Source organism: Opisthocomus hoazin, chromosome 3 (genome assembly GCF_030867145.1).
Source record: "Opisthocomus hoazin isolate bOpiHoa1 chromosome 3, bOpiHoa1.hap1, whole genome shotgun sequence".
In the NCBI taxonomy this organism is placed as follows: domain Eukaryota; kingdom Metazoa; phylum Chordata; class Aves; order Opisthocomiformes; family Opisthocomidae; genus Opisthocomus; species Opisthocomus hoazin.
In genome coordinates, this window is record NC_134416.1 from 913,729 (window position 1) to 933,952 (window position 20,224).

Genomic DNA, 20,224 nt, shown 5'->3' on the forward strand with positions numbered 1-20,224 from the left:
AACCCCTAAATATCAAAAGAGTCTTCTGGAGGCAGTAGTGCTCCACGTTCTCTTGCAAACCAGGTCTGCCTGCTGGGCTCGGAGCATCCATCCTCAGGGGCCTCGTCCCCCCGCGCCGCAGCAGCCGTGGACGGCCATCAGCAGACCAAGAGCCCTTTCCCTTTGTGCGCTGCGTGGGGCCGGGCAGCTGGGCAGCACCTGGGGGTCCCTGCTCCAGAGCCCGCGTCCCCCTCCGTGCCGTTCCGCCTGGTAGGAACCAGCTGTTCCCGACCGAACGAAGCGGGATTAGGATTAATTACAGCGCTCGCTGACGAGGATCTGCATCGAGCAGTTTTGCGGGGGCTCTGCTTCTCAGCTCCCTGGCACCCGTCTGGGAGTAACAAACGGCGGGTGTAGTTTGTTGCCGAGTTTCACAGAATCACAGAATCACAGAATAGTAGGGGTTGGAAGGGACCTCTGTGGGTCATCTAGTCCAACCCTCCTGCTGAAGCAGGGTCACCCAGAGCAGGCTGCACAGGACCTTGTCCAGGCGGGTCTTGAGTATCTCCAGAGAAGGAGACTCCACAGCCTCCCTGGGCAGCCTGGGCCAGGGCTCCGTCACCCTCAGAGGGAAGAAGTTCTTCCTCGGGTTCAGCTGGAGCTTCCTCTGCTCCAGTTTGTGCCCGTTGCCCCTTGTCCTGTCGCTGGGCACCACTGCAAAGAGTCTGGCCCCATCCTCCTGACCCCCACCCTGCAGATATTTGTAAGCATTTATAAGGTCCCCTCTCAGCCTTCTCTTCTCCAGGCTGAACAAGCCCAGCTCCCTCAGCCTCTCCTCGTAGGAGAGATGCTCCAGTCCCCTCCTCATCCTCGCAGCCCTGCGCTGGACTCTCTCCAGTAGCTCTTCATCTTTCTTGAACTGGGGAGCCCAGCACTGGACACAGTACTCCAGATTTGTTTCCTTTTCAAAACAACGTGGGAATGCAGCGAGGGGGGTTAAGGAACGATGTGCTCCTGCTTCGGGTTTGGAAGCGGGACGTCGCTGTCGAGGCGCGGGTTTCTCGCAGGGCTGCGGTCAATCTCGAAGCGTGGAAACGTCTTGGTTGGGGGTTTACGCAGCAGGGGGGTCCCCGCGCTCGGGGCCGGGACCGCAGGAGCTCGGGAGCGGGCGTTGGAGAAGGCTCGTGCTTGAAGTGGCCTTCTCTAGCAGCTGTCCTCCAGGAGCAGGGTTTCCATCGTGCCGTTTCCTCGTGTGCTGCAGCAAGCCAGGGAAGCCACAACCTCTGGCTTAGCCCCACCAGAGCCCGTCCTGGGTTGTGCGTGAAGATGAGGAAGAACTTCTTCCCTCTGAAGGTGACGGAGCCCTGGCCCAGGCTGCCCAGGGAGGCTGGGGAGTCTCCTTCTCTGGAGATATTCAAGACCTCTCCTGGACAAGGTCCTGTGCAGCCTGCTGTAGGACACCCTGCTTCATTGGGGGCTTGGACTAGATGACCCACAGAGGTCCTTTCCACTGGGCTGGGGGATCCGCAGAGGTCCCTCCCAACCTCTTAACATTCTGGGATTCTGTGAAGGAAGGACCATCTCTTACCAGGAATGGTCTCCAGCCTTGCTTGGCGCGAGGAGATGGAGGGGATGGTGGTGGAGGTGGGGGGGGATGGCCGGCCGACCTTCTGCTCTTTCTGCTTTCCCTGGTAAGGAGATCAAGGCTTGCCCTGGTGCAGGTGTGCCGTCGGCGTGGTCACCTGGGCCATCTGCCACTTCAAAAAGGCAGCGGCGAGACCTTTCGCGGTGGAAGGGAAATGAGGCTCCCGGAGCTCGGTTACCATTAAGCCGGATTTTATGGAACGAAGGCTGCACGTGCGTAATTCCCCTTTTCCCAAGAGCCAGCGAGGAGAAGGACGCCTGCGTGTGTGGACCCGGCGAGGCTGGAGGAAGGGCCGGGTTGCCGCGGCAAGGGCAATGGGCACAAACTGAGGCACAGGAAGTTCCAGCTGAACATGAGGAAGAACTTCTTCCCTCTGAGGGTGACGGAGCCCTGGCCCAGGCTGCCCAGGGAGGTTGTGGAGTCTCCTTCTCTGGAGATATTCAAGACCCGCCTGGACAAGATCCTGTGCAGCCTGCTGTGGGTGACCCTGCTTCGGCAGGGGGGTTGGACTAGATGACCCACAGAGGTCCCTTCCAACCCCTACTATTCTGTGATTCTGTGAACTGTAACGTGTAGTTTTACGGCCTCCCCGCGCGGAGGTTGCCCCGGCTCCAGCTGTTCCGACGTCGGGGCCAAAGCACTAACCCTCCTCCCGTGGCCTCCACATCTCCGTCCGGTCCCGGGGGACCCGGGCTGGCGCGGAGTCAAACATCAGCTTGATCTTAAAATTGCTTTGATGGCTTACAGTGCCGAGCAGAACGTGGGAGCTGCGCGTTTTGTCTGCGCCGCTGCTTTTTATGAGCTTACTCACTGCTTGAGATCATCTGATGTTGGTTTTATTGGTTGTTCCAAACCGTAGGTTAAAGACAGAATCACAGAATCACAGAATCACAGAATAGTAGGGGTTGGAAGGGACCTCTGTGGGTCCCCCAGCCCAACCCTCCTGCTGAAGCAGGGTCACCCACAGCAGGCTGCACAGGACCTTCTCCAGGCGGGGCTGGAATATCTCCAGAGAAGGAGACTCCCCAGCCTCCCTGGGCAGCCTGGGCCAGGGCTCCGTCACCCTCAGAGGGAAGAAGTTCTTCCTCGGGTTCAGCTGGAGCTTCCTCTGCTCCAGTTTGTGCCCGTTGCCCCTTGTCCTGTCGCTGGGCACCACTGGGAAGAGTCTGGCCCCGTCCTCCTGACCCCCACCCTGCAGATCACAGAATCACAGAATAGTAGGGGTTGGAAGGGACCTCTGTGGGTCCCCCAGCCCAACCCTCCTGCTGAAGCAGGGTCACCTACTGTAGACTGTAGAGGACCTTGTCCAGGCGGGTCTTGAATATCTCCAGAGAAGGAGACTCCCCAGCCTCCCTGGGCAGCCTGGGCCAGGGCTCCGTCACCCTCAGAGGGAAGAAGTTCTTCCTCGGATTCAGCTGGAGCTTCCTCTGCTGCAGTTTGTGCCCGTTGCGCCTTGTCCTGTCGCTGTTTTCTGTGGTAGGGCAGAGGTGGTTAAAACTTGGAACTGTCACCTTTGCACGTGTTGAACAAGTGGGAAGTGATAACCTGGGAAAAGATGCTGAGGGGACTGGAGCACCTCTCTTGCGAGGAGAGGCTGAGGGAGCTGGGCTTGTTCAGCCTGGAGAAGGCTCCGGGGTGACCTTAGAGCAGCTGCCAGTGCCTGGAGGGGCCAGCAGGAAGGATGGAGAGGGGCTTTTCCCAAGGGGGTGCAGTGATGGGACAAGGGGGAACGGCTCTGAGCTAACAGAGGGCAGACTGAGATCAGATATTGGGAAGAAATTCTTCCCCAGGAGGGTGGTGAGGCCCTGGCCCAGGCTGCCCAGAGAAACTGTGGCTGCCCCCTCCCTGGCAGGGCTCAAGGCCAGGTTGGATGGAGCTCTGAGCACCCTGGGCTGGTGGGAGATGTCCCTGCTCCTGGCAGGGGGTTGGGACCAGATGATCTCCAAGGTCCCTCCCAACCCAAACCAGTCCATGAGTCTATGCCCTCTCACGGCTCCGGAGCGGGTTTGCTGCTGGAAACGACTCGGCCTCCAAACCAACCCTTTCCTCCACGTCCTGGATGAACCTTACGCGTTTGGAGAAGCTCTTTTCCTTCTCGTGTGCCGACACGACCGCTCCTGGCCGTTGCGTTTGAGGCAGCGGGGGGGTTGGGAAGCCGGTGGGCTCGGCGGGTGCTGTTGCCGCTACCTGTTGATGGCTGTGTTTGGTTTGCGTCCCGTCAGCAGAATCACAGAATCACAGAATCACAGAATAGTAGGGGTTGGAAGGGACCTCTGTGGGTCATCTAGTCCAACCCCCCCGCCGAAGCAGGGTCACCTACAGCAGGCTGCACAGCACCGCGTCCAGGCGGGTCTTGAATATCTCCAGAGAAGGAGACTCCACAACCTCCCTGGGCAGCCTGGGCCAGGGCTCCGTCACCCTCAGAGGGAAGAAGTTCTTCCTCATGTTCAGACGGAACTTCCTGTGCCTCAGTTTGTGCCCACTGCCCCTTGTCCTGTCGCTGGGCACCGCTGAAAAGAGCTTGGCCCCATCCTCCTGACACCCACCCTGCAGATATTTGTAGGCATTTATAAGGTCCCCTCGCAGCCTTCTCTTCTTCAGGCTGAACAAGCCCAGTTCCCTCAACCTCTCCTCGTAGTGGAGATGCTCCAGTCCCCTCACCATCCTTGTAGCCCTCCGCTGGACTCTCTCCAGTAGCTCTTCATGATTCTTGAACTGGGGAGCCCAGAACTGGACACAGGACTCCAGATGAGGCCTCCCCAGGGCAGTGTAGAGGGGAAGGAGAACCTCCCTTGTCCTGCTGGCCACACTCTTCTTGATGCCGGCTCCCTGGCGGTGGGGACACTCCTTAACATTCCATCTTCCCGAGCTATTTCCAAAGCAGGAGCCGTGTACAGCGATTCCCCTCTTTTCCAAGAGCGAATCCCCCCCGAAGGTTGTACCTGCAGGAGATTGAAGATTGACAGCGCTCGAGCCCGGCTGCGGTTTTTTGCTCTTGTAGCTGATTTAGCGCGAGCTGAGAGGCAGCTGCTTCCTTCCATGGGTCAACTGGTGTTAGGGGGAACGAGCAGCTCCACTCCGTGCTCCGATGCGGCGTCCTCTGGGCGTCGCGGGTGGCAGCGAGGTCCCCGAAGCCCAGGAGCAAACAGCTCAAATATTGAGCGTAAAATGATAGCTCCGAAAGCCGTGTGAGCCGAGAGGAGCGGTGGTTTGCGAGGTGCTGCTGGAAAGGGCTGAGTCAGGATTTAGTCATAGAATCCCGGAGTGGTTTGGGTGGGAAAGGACCATACAGACCACCCAGTTCCAACCCCTGCCATGGGCAGGGACCCCTTCCACCAGCCCAGGGTGCTCAGAGCCCCGTCCAACCTGGCCTGGGGTGTTCCCAGGGATGGGGCAGCCACAGCTTCTCTGGGCAACCTGGGCCAGGGCCTCCCCACCCTCCGAGTGAAGAATTCCTTCCTGAGATCCGATCTGAATCTCCCCTCTGTCAGTCCAAAGCCATCCCCCCTTGTCCCATCACCCCCTGCCCTTGTCCCAGCCCCTCTCCAGCTCTCTGTAGGCGCCCATGAAGTTCTGGAAGACCTCTCTAAGGTCTCCCCGCAGCCTTCTCCTCCCCAGGCTGAGCAGCCCCAGCTCTCCCAGCCTCTCCTCCCAGCAGAGGGGTTCCAGCCCTCGGGTCCTTGCTGGGGCCTCCTCTGGCCCCTCTCTAGCAGAGCTCCATGTAACTGCAAACAAGAGTTACGCAAGTGTGGAGTAAGGACTGAACAGTTGCAAGGTCCTGGAGCGTGTCCAGAGCAGGGCAGCGAGGTGGGGAGGGGGCTGGAGAACAAGTCCCCTGAGGAGCGGCTGAGGGAGCTGGGGCTGCTCAGGCTGGAGCAGAGGAGGCTGAGGGGAGACCTTCTCGCTCTCTGCAGCTCCCTGAGAGGAGGGGGCAGGGAGGGGGGGTTGGGCTCTGCTCCCCAGGAACCAGCGCCAGGACGAGAGGCGATGGCCTCGAGCTGCGTCAGGGGAGGTTCAGATGGGACATGGGGACAAATGTCTTTCCTGCAGGAATCACAGACTGGTTTGGGTTGGGAGGGACCTTAAAGATCATCTGGTCCCAACCCCCTGCCAGGAGCAGGGACATCTCCCACCAGCCCAGGGTGCTCAGAGCTCCATCCAACCTGGCCTTGAGCCCTGCCAGGGAGGGGGCAGCCACAGCTTCTCTGGGCAGCCTGGGCCAGGGCCTCACCACCCTCCTGGGGAAGAATTTCTTCCCAATATCTGATCTCAGTCTGCCCTCTGTTAGCTCAGAGCCGTTCCCCCTTGTCCCATCACTGCACCCCCTTGGGAAAAGCCCCTCTCCATCCTTCCTGTCAGCCCCTTCAGAGCGGTCGGGCATTGGACCAGGCTGCCCAGGGAGGCTGTGGAGTCTCCTTCTCTGGAGTTATTCAAGACCCACCTGGACAAGGTCCTCTGCAGCCTGCTCTGGGTGACCCTGCTTCGGCAGGAAGGTTGGACTGGGTGACCCACAGAGGTCCCTTCCAACCCCTACCATTCTGTGATTCTGTGATCCCTGGAGGGCTTCAAAACCCGTCTGGATGTGGCCCTTGGGGACATGGTTTAGCAGGCATGGGGGGGTTGGGGTGACGCTTGGGCTTGGTGATCTCAGAGGTCTTTCCCAACCTGAATGATTCTGGGATTCTATGCAGCAAAGGTCCTGCTCCTCCAGCTCCGATCTGACGCGGCCGAGCCGTCTCCTGGCTCCGGCGCGGCGCGTTAGGGTCCTCGTTAGGTTCCTCGGATACAGGTGATGCCCCGGCACTTCATAGCCCTCGGCAGATTTCTTTGCCTTTGTGTCACTTTGTCCGACGGCTCCTGGGATCGGGCGGCAGAGGTCTGCATCTCAATTCACGCCGCGTCTGGAGAGCCGCGTCCCTTTGTTTGCGCCGAGCCCGCCAGCTGCTGCCTTCGGCTGATACCCCGAGCCGCAGAGCAGGAGGGAGATGGAGCAGTTGCTGCCCGTTCGCCTCCGCTTTGTCTTTTGCCTTCGCCGCTGTGGGGCACCGGGTCGGTGCTTTGCGGAAACCCGCTCATTGATGGCGTCACGGTCGTCCCTCCGCGCAGCGGCGCGCGGCTCGGGGCTCTGGCTTTCTGCCTGCGTGTTTCTCTGGGTGAGCTTCGTCTGCCCCCGTGTCTCGCTCTCGCTCCTTTGGACGGCTGTGACTCACCCAGAGCCGCCCGGCTCTCTGCCCCGGTTGGGGTCGCCCGTGGGTGTGGGTGAACAGCCCCGGTGCCAGGGTTTGGTGTCGCTCCCTTTGCTCTGCCCGGCTGTCACAGAATCCCAGCATGGTGGGGTTGGCAGGGCCCTCTGGGGGTCCCCCAGCCCAACCCCCTGCCCAAGCAGGGTCACCCACAGCAGGGGGCACAGCACCGCGTCCAGGGGGGCTGGAATATCTCCAGAGAAGGAGACTCCACAGCCTCCCTGGGCAGCCTGGGCCAGGGCTCCGTCACCCTCAGAGGGAAGAAGTTCTTCCTCGGGTTCAGCTGGAGCTTCCTCTGCTCCAGTTTGTGCCCGTTGCCCCTTGTCCTGTCACTGGGCACCACTGGGAAGAGTCTGGCCCCATCCTCCTGACCCCCACCCTGCAGATATTTAGAGGCATTTCGAAGGTCCCCTCGCAGCCTTCTCTTCTCCAGGCTGAACAAGCCCAGCTCCCTCAGCCTCTCCTCGCAGGAGAGATGCTCCAGTCCCCTCCTCATCCTCGTAGCCCTGCGCTGGACTCTCTCCAGTAGCTCCTCACCTTTCTTGAACTGGGAAGCCCAGAACTGGTCTCTCTCCAGTAGCTCCTCACCTTTCTTGAACTGGGAAGCCCAGAACTGGTCTCTCTCCAGTAGCTCCTCACCTTTCTGGAACTGGGGAGCCCAGAACTGGACCCTCTCCAGTAGGTCCTCATCTTTCTTGAGCTGGAGAGCCCAGAACTGGACCCTCTCCAGTAGGTCCTCACCTTTCTTGAACTGGGGAGCCCAGAACTGGACTCTCTCCAGTAGCTCCTCACCATTCTTGAACTGGGGAGCCCAGAACTGGACTCTCTCCAGTAGCTCCTCACCTTTCTTGAACTGGGGAGACCAGAACTGGTCTCTCCCCAGTAGCTCCTCACCTTTCTGGAACTGGGGAGCCCAGAACTGGACCCTCTCCAGTAGGTCCTCACCTTTCTTGAACTGGGGAGCCCAGAACTGGACTCTCTCCAGTAGCTCCTCACCTTTCTTGAACTGGGGAGCCCAGAACTGGACTCTCCCCAGTAGCTCCTCATCTGTCTTGAACTGGGGAGCCCAGCACTGGACCCAGCACTGCAGATGGGGCCTCCCCAGGGCAGAGCAGAGGGGGAGGAGACCCTCCCTCACCCTGCTGCCCACACTCCTCCTCATGCACCCCAGGATCCCCTTGGCCTTCTTGGCACCCAGGGCACGCTGCTGGCTCATGGTCACCCTGTCATCCACCAGGACACAGAAAATAAAACGGGATTTGATCAAGCGAACCAATCACGATCTGATCCACAGAGGTCCCTTCCAACCCTGCCATGCTGGGATCCTGTGACTGAAGTACCAGAACATCGACGTGCGCTGCGTGATGAAGGAATCCTCTGCCGGCTTCACTGCCCCTTCTAAATAAATCCTGGAGAACCCTGAGACAGGAGATAAAAACGCTGCAGGACTGAGAGCACGAACTCTGTGGGCATCGTGGTGTTCGTACCCGGCGGCAGTCGCGTGCCGCAGACGAAAATCGTGTATTTTCTATCCTGAGTCTCCAAGGTTCAAACCCCCAAAGCAGGAGATTTTAAAAACTTGAACTGAGGGGGTTTTTTTAATGCGTGCCCTCGGTGAGCGTCGCCGGTGCGAGCGTCTTTCTGCGGCCGAGCGCTGGAGGCAGAAGAAGACAACGCCTGGCTCCTGTCGCTACCTGGCTCTGGAAGCCTGGCTTTAAGAAAAACGCTGAGCAGCAGCACCGCGGCCCCGATGAGAGCGTGACAGCTTGCAAGCCTGCGTTTTCTTTAAATTGCAAAGTATGAAAAAAATAGTCATTTATTTCAGAAATTGCCAGCCGTGAAGTCAAGCGAGGCTTTTACGCGGGGTAATTTTGCCTGAAAGGAGAGCGTTTCCCAGAGCGGGTGCTGGTAATTAAAGCTCTCTGGACAGGCTGTTTTTCAAGCAGGCTGGACGTTTCTCCTGAGGACCCCCGTACCGTGTGATAAATGAGCGTCTCTCTGGCTCCGGGAGATAACAAATGTCATTCTCTATCTGGCAGAAGCGCGCCGGTGTCCGGAGCCGCTGGCGAGAAGGCTCCCTCTGAACACCCCCGCGTCAGCTCCGGTCTCAAACTGGGGGAGACTGGTTTTTTCCAGGGTGAAAAGCTGATGTTTAGCTGGGGATTGTGCCTGCGGACCCCGGGATCCGGCTTTCCGGCCGGGCCGGGTGCTGCGTTCTGGGGATGGTGGAGCATCGGGTACCGGGGGGGGACCAGGGACGGGCAGCCCATCGCTCGTCAGCCGGTCCCGCGCGCTCCCCGCCACCGAAGAGAGGATCACAGAATCCCAGAATGGTGGGGACTGGAAGGGACCTCTGTGGGTCACCCAGCCCAACCCCCTGCCCAAGCAGGGTATAATCTCACAGAATCACAGAATGTTCGGGGTTGGCAGGGACCTCTGGGGGTCCCCCAGCCCACCCCCCTGCCCAACCAGGGTGTAATCTCACAGAATCACAGAATCACAGAATGTTTGGGGTTGGAAGGGACCTCAGGGGGTCCCCCAGCCCAACCCCCTGCCCAAGCAGGGTCACCCACAGCAGGCTGCACAGGACCTTGTCCAGGCGGGGCTGGAATATCTCCAGAGAAGGAGACTCCCCAGCACCTCTGGGCAGCCTGGGCCAGGGCTCCGTCACCCTCAGAGGGAAGAAGTTCTTCCTCGGGTTCAGCTGGAGCTTCCTCTGCTCCAGTTTGTGCCCATTGCCCCTTGTCCTGTCGCTGGGCACCACTGGAACAGGCTGCCCAGGGAGATTGTGGAGTCTCCTTCTCTGGAGATATTCCAGACCCGCCTGGACAAGGTCCTGTGCAGCCTACTGTAGGTGACCCTGCTTCGGCAGGAGGGTTGGACTGGGTGACCCACAGAGGGCCCTTCCAACCCCTACTATTCTGTGATTCTGTGAAAGAGTCTGGCCCCATCCTTCTGACCCCCATCCTCCTGACACCACCACACCTGCTACCCACCTCCATGCCTGCTAAACAGCCGTGGGGCCGAGCTCCAGCTCCGGCGCGGAGCGGTCGGTGCTTTCGGCAGCAAACCCGGGGCATCCTCGAGGCGAGGGAGCGCGGCCGGGGAGCCGGGGGTCCCGAGGGGTCCAGCTGCGGTTATCCCACCGCTCCCCACGCACCAGCTGCCAATTACGCGCACGGAGGATCGCTGCTCCGGGCCGCAGCGGGGATTCGGGGAGCTCGGTAAATTAGCCGGGCTTTCCTCGGCGCGGACCACCTGAACGCGGCTCCTCGATTCGCCTCGGGACAGAAAACCGCGTCGAGAAACGGCTGGGTCCCGGCGTTAGGGATGGGGAGAGCCGCAGCCCCGCGCCCGCTGCCGAAATCCCGCGGGGCGGCGGCGGAGACGGAGCCGTCGTGGCGGCACCGGCCGCTGCCCGGGGCCGCAGCTGAGCCGGGCGCAGAGGTCGGGGTCTGGTGGAGCAGAGCCGCTGACGTGTCGTGAAAGGCAAAGAAAGACCCCGGTAACTGCTCATTAGGCGGCGGGAGAGAAACAGCTGGACACCAGGTCCCCAAAGGGTTAAACCCATCGGAGAGCAGCAAAAAAAACCCCGAATCCTGCTTTTTACGAGGCAATTAAACGCCGGCGAAGAGTTTACAAGGGCTGGTTTCAAACGTTTCATTTCGGGAGTTATTAAAGGACCTTTGAAGCGTTGCATTTATGGGGTATTTTACGCCGCGGAGTAAACCGGACCCCGCTCCGCACCTGCCTCTCTTAAACCGCTGCTCCCGGGGACGCCCGGCGCGTCCTCCCTCGCCCCGCCGGGGACGAGGAAAGGGTTCGTGGCTCGGGTCCACGATGGGGCCAGCCTCTCGGACACGGAGAGAAGGGATCCTGCCAAGAAGGCCAACGGGATCCTGGGGTGCATGAGGAGGAGTGTGGCCAGCAGGGCGAGGGAGGTTCTCCTCCCCCTCTGCTCTGCCCTGGGGAGGCCCCATCTGCAGTGCTGGGTCCAGTGCTGGGCTCCCCAGTTCCAGAAAGGTGAGGAGCTACTGGAGAGGGTCCAGTTCTGGGCTCCCCAGTTCCAGAAAGGTGAGGAGCTACTGGGGAGAGTCCAGTTCTGGGCTCCCCAGTTCAAGAAAGGTGAGGAGCTACTGGGGAGAGTCCAGTTCTGGGCTCCTCAGTTCAAGAAGGACGAGGAGCTACTGGAGAGAGACCAGTTCTGGGCTCCCCAGTTCAAGAAAGGTGAGGAGCTACTGGAGAGAGTCCAGTTCTGGGCTCCCCAGTTCCAGAAAGGTGAGGAGCTACTGGAGAGAGACCAGTGCTGGGCTCCCCAGTTCAAGAAAGGTGAGGAGCTACTGGAGAGGGTCGATTTCTGGGCTCCCCAGTTCAAGAAAGGTGAGGAGCTACTGGAGAGGGTCCAGTTCTGGGCTCCCCAGTTCCAGAAAGGTGAGGAGCTACTGGAGAGAGACCAGTTCTGGGCTCCCCAGTTCAAGAAGGACGAGGGAGCTACTGGAGAGGGTCGAGTTCTGGGCTCCCCAGTTCAAGAAAGGTGAGGAGCTACTGGAGAGGGTCGAGTTCTGGGCTCCCCAGTTCAAGAAAGGTGAGGAGCTACTGGGGAGAGTCCAGTTCTGGGCTCCCCAGTTCAAGAAAGGTGAGGAGCTACTGGGGAGAGTCCAGTTCTGGGCTCCCCAGTTCAGGAAAGGTGAGGAGCTACTGGGGAGAGTCCAGTTCTGGGCTCCCCAGTTCAGGAAAGGTGAGGAGCTACTGGGGAGCCGCGCGAGCGTGAAACGACGGTGAAGCACAGTTAACGAACGCGATTCCACCCGCAGCCCCGGGAGGCTGCAAACGAGCTGGCGTCTGGAGACGTCGGCCGATCCCCCTGCCGCGTTCCTCCGGCGCGCCCCTGCCTTGAGAGCCTGCGGGTGTTTGATCCTCACGTGGCTTTTTTTTTCTTCTCTCGCAGCGAGAACGAAGCGTTGTGGAGGGAGGTGGCCAGCTTGAGGCAGAAGCACGTTCAGCAGCAGAAAGTTGTCAATAAGGTAAAACCCTGGGCTTCCGGACGGGGGGACTGGGACGCTCTCATGTGCGTGTGTGCCGCGGCGCGGCGAGCAGAATCACAGAATGGTGGGGGTTGGCAGGGCCCTCTGGGGGTCCCCCAGCCCAGCCCCCTGCCCAAGCAGGGTCACCCAGAGCAGGCTGCACAGCACCGCGTCCAGGCGGGGCTGGAATATCTCCAGAGAAGGAGACTCCACAGCCTCCCTGGGCAGCCTGGGCCAGGGCTCCGTCACCCTCAGAGGGAAGAAGTTCTTCCTCGGGTTCAGCTGGAGCTTCCTCTGCTCCAGTTTGTGCCCGTTGCCCCTTGTCCTGTCGCTGGGCACCACTGGGAAGAGTCTGGCCCCGTCCTCCTGACCCCCACCCTGCAGATATTTAGAGGCATTTCGAAGGTCCCCTCGCAGCCTTCTCTTCTCCAGGCTGAACAAGCCCAGCTCCCTCAGCCTCTCCTCGCAGGAGAGATGTTCCAGTCCCCTCCTCATCCTCGCAGCCCTGCGCTGGCCTCTCTCCAGCAGCTCCTCATCTTTCTTGAACTGGGGAGCCCAGAACTGGACCCAGCACTGCAGATGGGGCCTCCCCAGGGCACAGCAGAGGGGCAGGAGAACCTCCCTCACCCTGCTGCCCACACTCCTCCTCATGCACCCCAGGATCCCGTTGCCCTTCTTGGCACCCAGGGCACGCTGCTGGCTCATGGTCACCCTGTCGTCCCCCAGCACTCCCAGTCCCTCTCCGCAGAGCTGCTCTCCAGCAGGGCCGCCCCAGCCTGTCCTGGTGCCTGGGGTTGTTCCTCCCCAGGGGCAGGACCCTGCCCTTGCCCTGGTTGAACCTCATCAGGTTCCTCTCTGCCCAGCTCTCCAGCCTGTCCAGGTCTCTCTGGATCCAGCACAGCCTGCCGCTGTATCCACCACTCCTCCCAGTTCTGTGCCATCAGCAAACTGGCTGAGGGGACGCTCTGACTCTTCATCCAGGTTGTTGATGAAGAAGTTGAGCAAGACTGGAGCAGGACCGGTGGGATGCGGTGGTGTTTATTCTGTTGAACAAGAATTGTGAGATCGCTGCGGGTTTTTTTCCTGTTACCGTGACATTCTGGACGTCCAGCAGGGAGAGGCTGAACTGGGGTGGGCAGCGTCACGGGGCAGAGTTGGGCTGGCTGCTGTGTGACGGTTTCGCCCTCAGCCTCCACCTTCATGCTTGTTCAGCCTGCAGAAGAGAAGGCTGCGAGGATGAGGAGGGGACTGGAGCATCTCTCCTGCGAGGAAAGGCTGAGGGAGCTGGGCTTGTTCAGCCTGGAGAAGAGAAGGCTGCGAGGGGACCTTCGAAATGCCTCTAAATATCTGCAGGGTGGGGGTCAGGAGGACGGGGCCAGACTCTTCCCAGTGGTGCCCAGCGACAGGACAAGGGGCAACGGGCACAAACTGGAGCAGAGGAAGCTCCAGCTGAACCCGAGGAAGAACTTCTTCCCTCTGAGGGTGCCGGAGCCCTGGCCCAGGCTGCCCAGGGAGGCTGTGGAGTCTCCTTCTCTGGAGATATTCCAGCCCTGCCTGGACGCGGTGCTGTGCCCCCTGCTCTGGGTGACCCTGCTTCGGCAGGGGGTTGGGCTGGGGGACCCCCAGAGGTCCCTCCCAACCCCACCACTCTGTGATTCTGTGCTTGGAGAGGCCGTCAGCGCGCTGCCGCGTGCCCCATGCCCAGCTCTGGCTCAGCGCTGAGCACCCAGCGCTGCCTCTGCCCGCGCTTCTCCCTCTGCACGCCGTAACAGCTTTCTCCTTTTTTTTTTCCTCCTCGCAGCTTATCCAGTTTTTGATTTCACTGGTGCAATCCAACCGTATTCTTGGGGTGAAGAGGAAGATGTAAGTCTGCATTTCTACATCCAGATAAAGATTCCCTGTCTGAGAGAATAAAGAGAGGATCAGCAGAGTGGGTCCCCCCAGATCTCGGTCTTCCGTAGCAGCCTTGCCAGTGGGGTAGGACTGGACAGCGGTCATTGGGATCATGTGAGCCTCCACTTTGCTCCAGCCAAAACCAGCTAACACTGCTACGCGACTGCTACCGAGAAGGGGTTTTTTGCCATCCAGGCCGCGTAAACCCACGCAGAACCTGCTCCGTAGGCCTCCCGCGAAGCTGCCGCCGCGCTACGGCCGCACACGCGGTGAGGGCTGGGCCTCGGCGCTGCGCGGGTGGTTCTGGCGTTACGCCGAAAAGCGGCCGTGGGACTGCCCAGAGCAGGCTCCTGCGGTTGTGGGTGGCCGTGGGACCTTCACGGACTGGCCGAGCCGCTCCTCACGTGTGCTGTGGGTGAGGGAGCTGGGCTTGTTCAGCCTGGAGAAGAGAAGGCTGAGAGGGGACCTTCGAAATGCCTCTAAATATCTGCAGGGTGGGGGTCAGGAGGATGGGGCCAGACTCTTCCCAGTGGTGCCCAGCGACAGGACAAGGGGCAACGGGCACAAACTGGAGCAGAGGAAGCTCCAGCTGAACCCGAGGAAGAACTTCTTCCCTCTGAGGGTGCCGGAGCCCTGGCCCAGGCTGCCCAGAGGGGCTGTGGAGTCTCCTTCTCTGGAGATACTCAAGACCCGCCTGGACAAGGTCCTCTACAACCTGCTGTAGGTGACCCTGCTTCAGCAGGAGGGTTGGGCTGGATGACCCACAGAGGGCCCTTCCAACCCCTACCATTCTGTGGTTTCTTTCTGTGGTTTCTGTAGTTTGCCCCTTGCTGGCTGTGCTGGAGGACCGTTGGGTGCCCGAGCACCGTAAGCCGTGAAGAACAACCCCAGGCTAGTTTATTTTGGCCAGTTTGTAGTCCCTTGGACCTGTCCCAGGATTGTCCTGCGGCACAACTACTTCGTCCACCTTCGCTTTTACAGGTGGTTCTCCTGTTGTGTCTCACCAGACACTCCACGAGGCCGGACGGGCCCCGCTCTTCCTGTCCCATCCTGCGAGATGGGCTTCTCCTCCACCTCCTTGTCCCATCACCCCATGCCCTTGTCCCAGCCCCTCTCCAGCTCTCTTGTAGACCCCCATGAAGTTCTGGAAGACCTCTCTAAGGTCTCCCCGCAGCCTTCTCCTCCCCAGGCTGAGCAGCCCCAGCTCTCCCAGCCTCTCCTCCCAGCAGAGGTCCTCCAACCCTCGATCATTGCTGGGGTTTCCACCGGCCCAGCTCAAGCAGCTCCAGTTTTTTGTGCTGGTTGACGTACGGGCGGGCAGATCCTCTGCTGCCCGTCTGTTCCTGCCCGCTCCTCGCCCCGTGCCGCACCACGGGGCCATCCCTTTGTGTGCAGCAGTGCCCGGCAGCACCATATGGCAGACAACACCGCAGCAGGCTCGATGATTATTAATGAACAGAGCGGTTTATACAGTGATAATGTCCGAGACGTGCCGAGATGATTTATCTCGTGAGGAGAAAGGGTTTCTCCACAGTACCCACGTACATGAAAAGCACCGCAGAAGTGGCCGTGTCACAGCTGACCGCCAGTAATCCATCTTCGGCACGGCTGGCCACGGGGAGGTGAAGCCGAGCAGAGCGCTGACAATGCAGGAGGAGGTGACCTGGGGGCTGTAAAGAAGTCCTCCGAGGCCTGAGGTTTCACATTTCCGCTCAATAGAGTGGCAAAATGCGACCCCGGGGGCTCGTTGCCTTCCTCCGTGTCGTGGGGCTGCCTGCTCCGCCGTCCCGTGGCAACAACCCCGCCGCGGCCCCCAGACCTGGGGACGGTTGTGCCTTGACCCCTCGGGTGGGTGCAAGCACCCAGTTCTGGGGTTGGGGTTGAGGTAGGGGGGGCTCTGCCGGGGAGACCCGGTGCCGGCGGCGCGGTAACTCCCGTGGTGTTGGGAGTCTCCTTCTCTGGAGATATTCCAACCCCACCTGGATGCGGTGCTGTGCCCCCTGCTCTGGGTGACCCTGCTTGGGCAGGGGGTTGGGCTGGGGGACCCCCAGAGGGCCCTGCCAACCCCTGCCATGCTGGGATTCTGTGGGACCTTCGAAATGCCTCTAAATATCTGCAGGGTGGGGGTCAGGAGGATGGGGCCAGACTCTTCCCAGTGGTGCCCAGCGCCAGGACAAGGGGCAACGGGCACAAACTGGAGCAGAGGAAGCTCCAGCTGAACCCGAGGAAGAACTTCTTCCCTCTGAGGGTGCCGGAGCCCTGGCCCAGGCTGCCCAGAGGGGCTGTGGAGTCTCCTTCTCTGGGGATATTCAAGCCCCGCCTGGACAAGGTCCTGTGCAGCCTGCTCTGGGTGACCCTGCTTGGGCAGGGGGCTGGGCTGGGGGACCCACAGAGGGCCCTGCCAACCCCGACCATTCTGTGATTCTGTGTGATTCTCTGATTCTGTGACTCTTTTGCAGCCCCCTGATGTTGAACGACAGCAGTTCAGCACATTCCATGCCGAAATACAGCCGCCAGTACTCCTTGGAGCACGTCCACGGCTCGTCCCCCTACGCAGTAAGTACCGCCGTGCACGCCTGGCCTTGGAGAGGACGGCGAGGACACGGCTCTGTGCGCAGGGACCCCCTCGAGGCTCCTCTCCAGCTGCTCTTGCCTGCGTGAACCCCTTTGTTTTCTTTGGCAAAGGACTCGGAGGTGGCAGCTGCCTTCGAGCCGAGCCAGCGGGGAGAGAGCCGGTGGCTGGTGCTGCTCGGCGGTGCTTGGGATGGCGCCGAGCGTCCGGCTCGCCGGGCGAGCGAGGAGTTACCGGATTCCACCGAAAGCAGAGCTGGGCTGAGGTGGTGCCTTCTTGCTTTGCTTACATCTCCTGGCTCAGTCTGTCACAAAACACCTCTGGTGCCGGTCAGCCCCCACTAAACATTTGCTCATATCGCCTAATTAATGCGTGACCGTGTATAATTAGCATTAATCACTCTGAAGAAGCCTGCTTTCGGTCGGGGAAGGGGCCGTAGCTCAGAGCCTGGCTGCGACACGTGCCTGAAGTAGCAGAGATCCAAGTGATGGGAGCTGACCTGTGTCCGTGGAGCGAGGGGCAAGGTGGGAAGAGCAGCACAAAGCCAGCTGGTGCTTGTGCTGGGAGTAATCCCCCGGGTGAGTAAGGCTGGGGGGCACTACAGCCGTGAGATGAGAGAGCAGGCGGTGGCTGTGGAGGTGAAGGCATCTCCTGCAGGATGTCGTCAGCGCATGGTCCAGAAGAAACGAGGCCATAGTTGGGTGTGGGCGTTGTCCCTCAGTCAGTTGGCAGATGACACCGAGCTGGGTGGGAGCATCGATCTGCTCGAGGGTGGAAGGCTCTGCAGAGGGGTCTGGACAGGCTGGATCCATGGGCTGAGGGCAACTGTGTGAGGTTCAACCAGGCCAAGTGCCGGGTCCTGCCCTTGGGTCACACCAACCCCACGCAACGCTCCAGGCTTGGGGAGGAGTGGCTGGAGAGACCTCTAAGGTGATGAAGTGTGGGGCAGAGGAGGCTGAGGGGAGACCTTCTCGCTCTCTGCAGCTCCCTGAGGGGAGGGGGCAGGGAGGGGGGGTTGGGCTCTGCTCCCCAGGAACCAGCGCCAGGACAAGAGGCGATGGCCTCGAGCTGCGTCAGGGGAGGTTCAGATGGGACATGGGGACAAATGTCTTTCCTGGGAGAGCGGTCGGGCGTTGGAGCAGCTGCCCAGGGCAGTGGGGGAGTCCCCATCCCTGGAGGGGTTCAAAACCCGTCTGGATGTGGCCCTTGGGGACATGGTTTAGCAGGTATGGGGGTGTTGGGGTGATGGTTGAACTTGATGATCTAGCAGGTATGGGGGTGTTGGGGTGATGGTTGAACTTGATGGTCTAGCAGGCATGGGGGGGTTGGGTTGGCCGTTGGACTTCATGGTCTAGCAGGCATGGGGGGGTTGGGTTGGCCGTTGGACTTGGTGACCTTGGAGGTCTTTCCCACCCTGAATGATTCTGGGGTTCTGTGGGAGCCTGGCCGTGTTACGGTGGGTGAACGCCGCGCGGTCACCCAGCTCCTGGCCCCAGGCTGCACCTCAGCGTGATGCCGTGTTGCGTTAGGAGTCTGCAACCGTGTGCTCCGGGCTGTCCCTCCGATTGCTGTCAGCTCCCAACGAATCCCAAGGGTCTGTCCACGCTCTCCCATCCTTTCGGAGAACTTCTTGGTGTGCTGCTTCCCCTGACTGTTCGATGGCCGGTGAGCACGAGGAGTCTCTTCCAAACCCTGGCCATGAATCCTCGCTCAGACGAGCCGCAGATTTATGTGTGTTGAGTCTGCTCGGCCTCGAAAGCTGGAGGAGGGGAGTGGGGTCGCTTACACTGCGCTTTGCCTCTCGACCTGGTATCCTGCACGCGAATCTCCTTGTCGTGACAAGGCCTCCTCTGGAGTACTCTGTCCAGTTCTGGGCTCCCCAGTTCAAGAAAGATGAGGAGCTACTGGAGAGAGTCCAGTTCTGGGCTCCCCAGTTCAAGAAAGATGAGGAGCTACTGGAGAGAGTCCAGTTCTGGGCTCCCCAGTTCAAGAAAGATGAGGAGCTACTGGGGAGAGTCCAGTTCTGGGCTCCCCAGTTCAAGAAAGACGAGGAGCTACTGGAGAGAGACCAGTTCTGGGCTCCCCAGTTCCAGAAAGGTGAGGAGCTACTGGAGAGAGTCCAGTTCTGGGCTCCCCAGTTCAAGAAAGATGAGGAGCTACTGGAGAGAGACCAGTTCTGGGCTCCCCAGTTCCAGAAAGGTGAGGAGCTACTGGGGAGCGTCCAGTTCTGGGCTCCCCAGTTCAAGAAACAGGAGGAGCTACTGGAGAGAGTCCAGCGCAGGGCTACGAGGATGAGGAGGGGACTGGAGCATCTCCCCTGCGAGGAGAGGCTGAGGGAGCTGGGCTTGTTCAGCCTGGAGAAGAGAAGACTGCGAGGGGACCTTCGAAATGCCTCGAAATATCTGCAGGGTGGGGGTCAGGAGGACGGGGCCAGACTCTTCCCAGTGGTGCCCAGCGCCAGGACAAGGGGCACCGGGCACAAACTGGAGCAGAGGAAGCTCCAGCTGAACCCGAGGAAGAACTTCTTCCCTCTGAGGGTGACGGAGCCCTGGCCCAGGCTGCCCAGGGAGGCTGGGGAGTCTCCTTCTCTGGAGATATTCCAGCCCCGGCTGGACGTGGTGCTGTGCAGCCTGCTCTGGGTGACCCTGCTTGGGCAGGGGGTTGGGCTGGGGGACCCCCAGAGGGCCCTGCCAACCCCACCATGCTGGGATTCTGTGATTCTGTGATCCTGATGAATTTTTTTAGCAGAGCACCGAAACAGCTGAGCCCCATGAGGAGCTCTCCCGCAGTCAGACCACCCTCTGAGGCAGCTCTCTGTTCCCATTCCAGCTCCCGCCTAACCCTGCCATCTCTATTTCCTTTAAAGTCCCTTTACCCTCCCGTGCAGCACACACTTGCGCAGAGCGGCCGGGAGCTCTTCCAGGCGGTACCGGCTCGTCCCCGTTGCGGGAAGCACGGGGGGTCAGCTTCCCTCACGCTTTGGCGTTCGTGACTTCCAGCTCCGAGCAGAACTGGGACATGGCAGCGGGGCGCCTTTTCGGAGCGCGCTGCCAGCAAGCGGTGCCGGATCAACGACCTGGGTGAAGAGTTAGAATGTACCCTCAGCCAGTTTGCTGACAACACCAAACTGGGAGGTGTGGTGGATACACCAGCAGGCTGTGCTGCCATTCAGCGTGACCTGGATAGGCTGGAGAGCTGGGCAGAGAGGAACCTGATGAGGTTCAACAAAGGCAAATGTAGGGTCCTGCCCCTGGGGAGGAACAACCCCAGGCACCAGTCCAGGCTGGGGCGGAGCTGCTGGAGAGCAGCTCTGCGGAGAGGGACTGGGAGTGCTGGGGGACGACAGGGTGACCATGAGCCAGCAGCGTGCCCTGGGTGCCAAGAAGGCCAAGGGGATCCTGGGGTGCATGAGGAGGAGTGTGGGCAGCAGGGTGAGGGAGGTTCTCCTGTCCCTCTGCTCTGCCCTGGGGAGGCCCCATCTGCAGTGCTGGGTCCAGTGTTGGGCTCCCCAGTTCAAGAAAGATGAGGAGCTACTGGAGAGAGTCCAGTTCTGGGCTCCCCAGTTCAGGAAAGATGAGGAGCTACTGGGGAGAGGCCAGTGCAGGGCTGCGAGGATGAGGAGGGGGCTGGAGCATCTCTCCTGCGAGGAGAGGCTGAGGGAGCTGGGCTTGTTCAGCCTGGAGAAGAGAAGGCTGAGAGGGGACCTTAGAAATGCCTCTAAATATCTGCAGGGTGGGGGTCAGGAGGACGGGGCCAGACTCTTTCCAGTGGTGCCCAGCGACAGGACAAGGGGCAACGGGCACAAACTGGAGCAGAGGAAGCTCCAGCTGAACCCGAGGAAGAACTTCTTCCCTCTGAGGGTGACGGA

The 20,224-nt window shown here is 60.6% G+C and overlaps 1 protein-coding gene across 2 annotated transcripts in view; it reads left to right on the forward strand.

The window, feature by feature from the left end:
* HSF1 (heat shock transcription factor 1) overlaps positions 1 to 20,224 on the forward strand; it is a 69,041-nt gene that overhangs the window by 34,899 nt on the left and 13,918 nt on the right. Inside the window, exons 5-7 of one of the 2 annotated variants that reach the window (XM_075415409.1) lie at positions 11,816 to 11,891; positions 13,693 to 13,754; positions 16,244 to 16,340. In XM_075415409.1, the coding sequence (XP_075271524.1) occupies positions 11,816 to 11,891; positions 13,693 to 13,754; positions 16,244 to 16,340 (235 nt within the window). The remainder of the gene's footprint in view (positions 1 to 11,815; positions 11,892 to 13,692; positions 13,755 to 16,243; positions 16,341 to 20,224) is intronic. The other variant, XM_075415410.1, reaches the window with a different exon arrangement.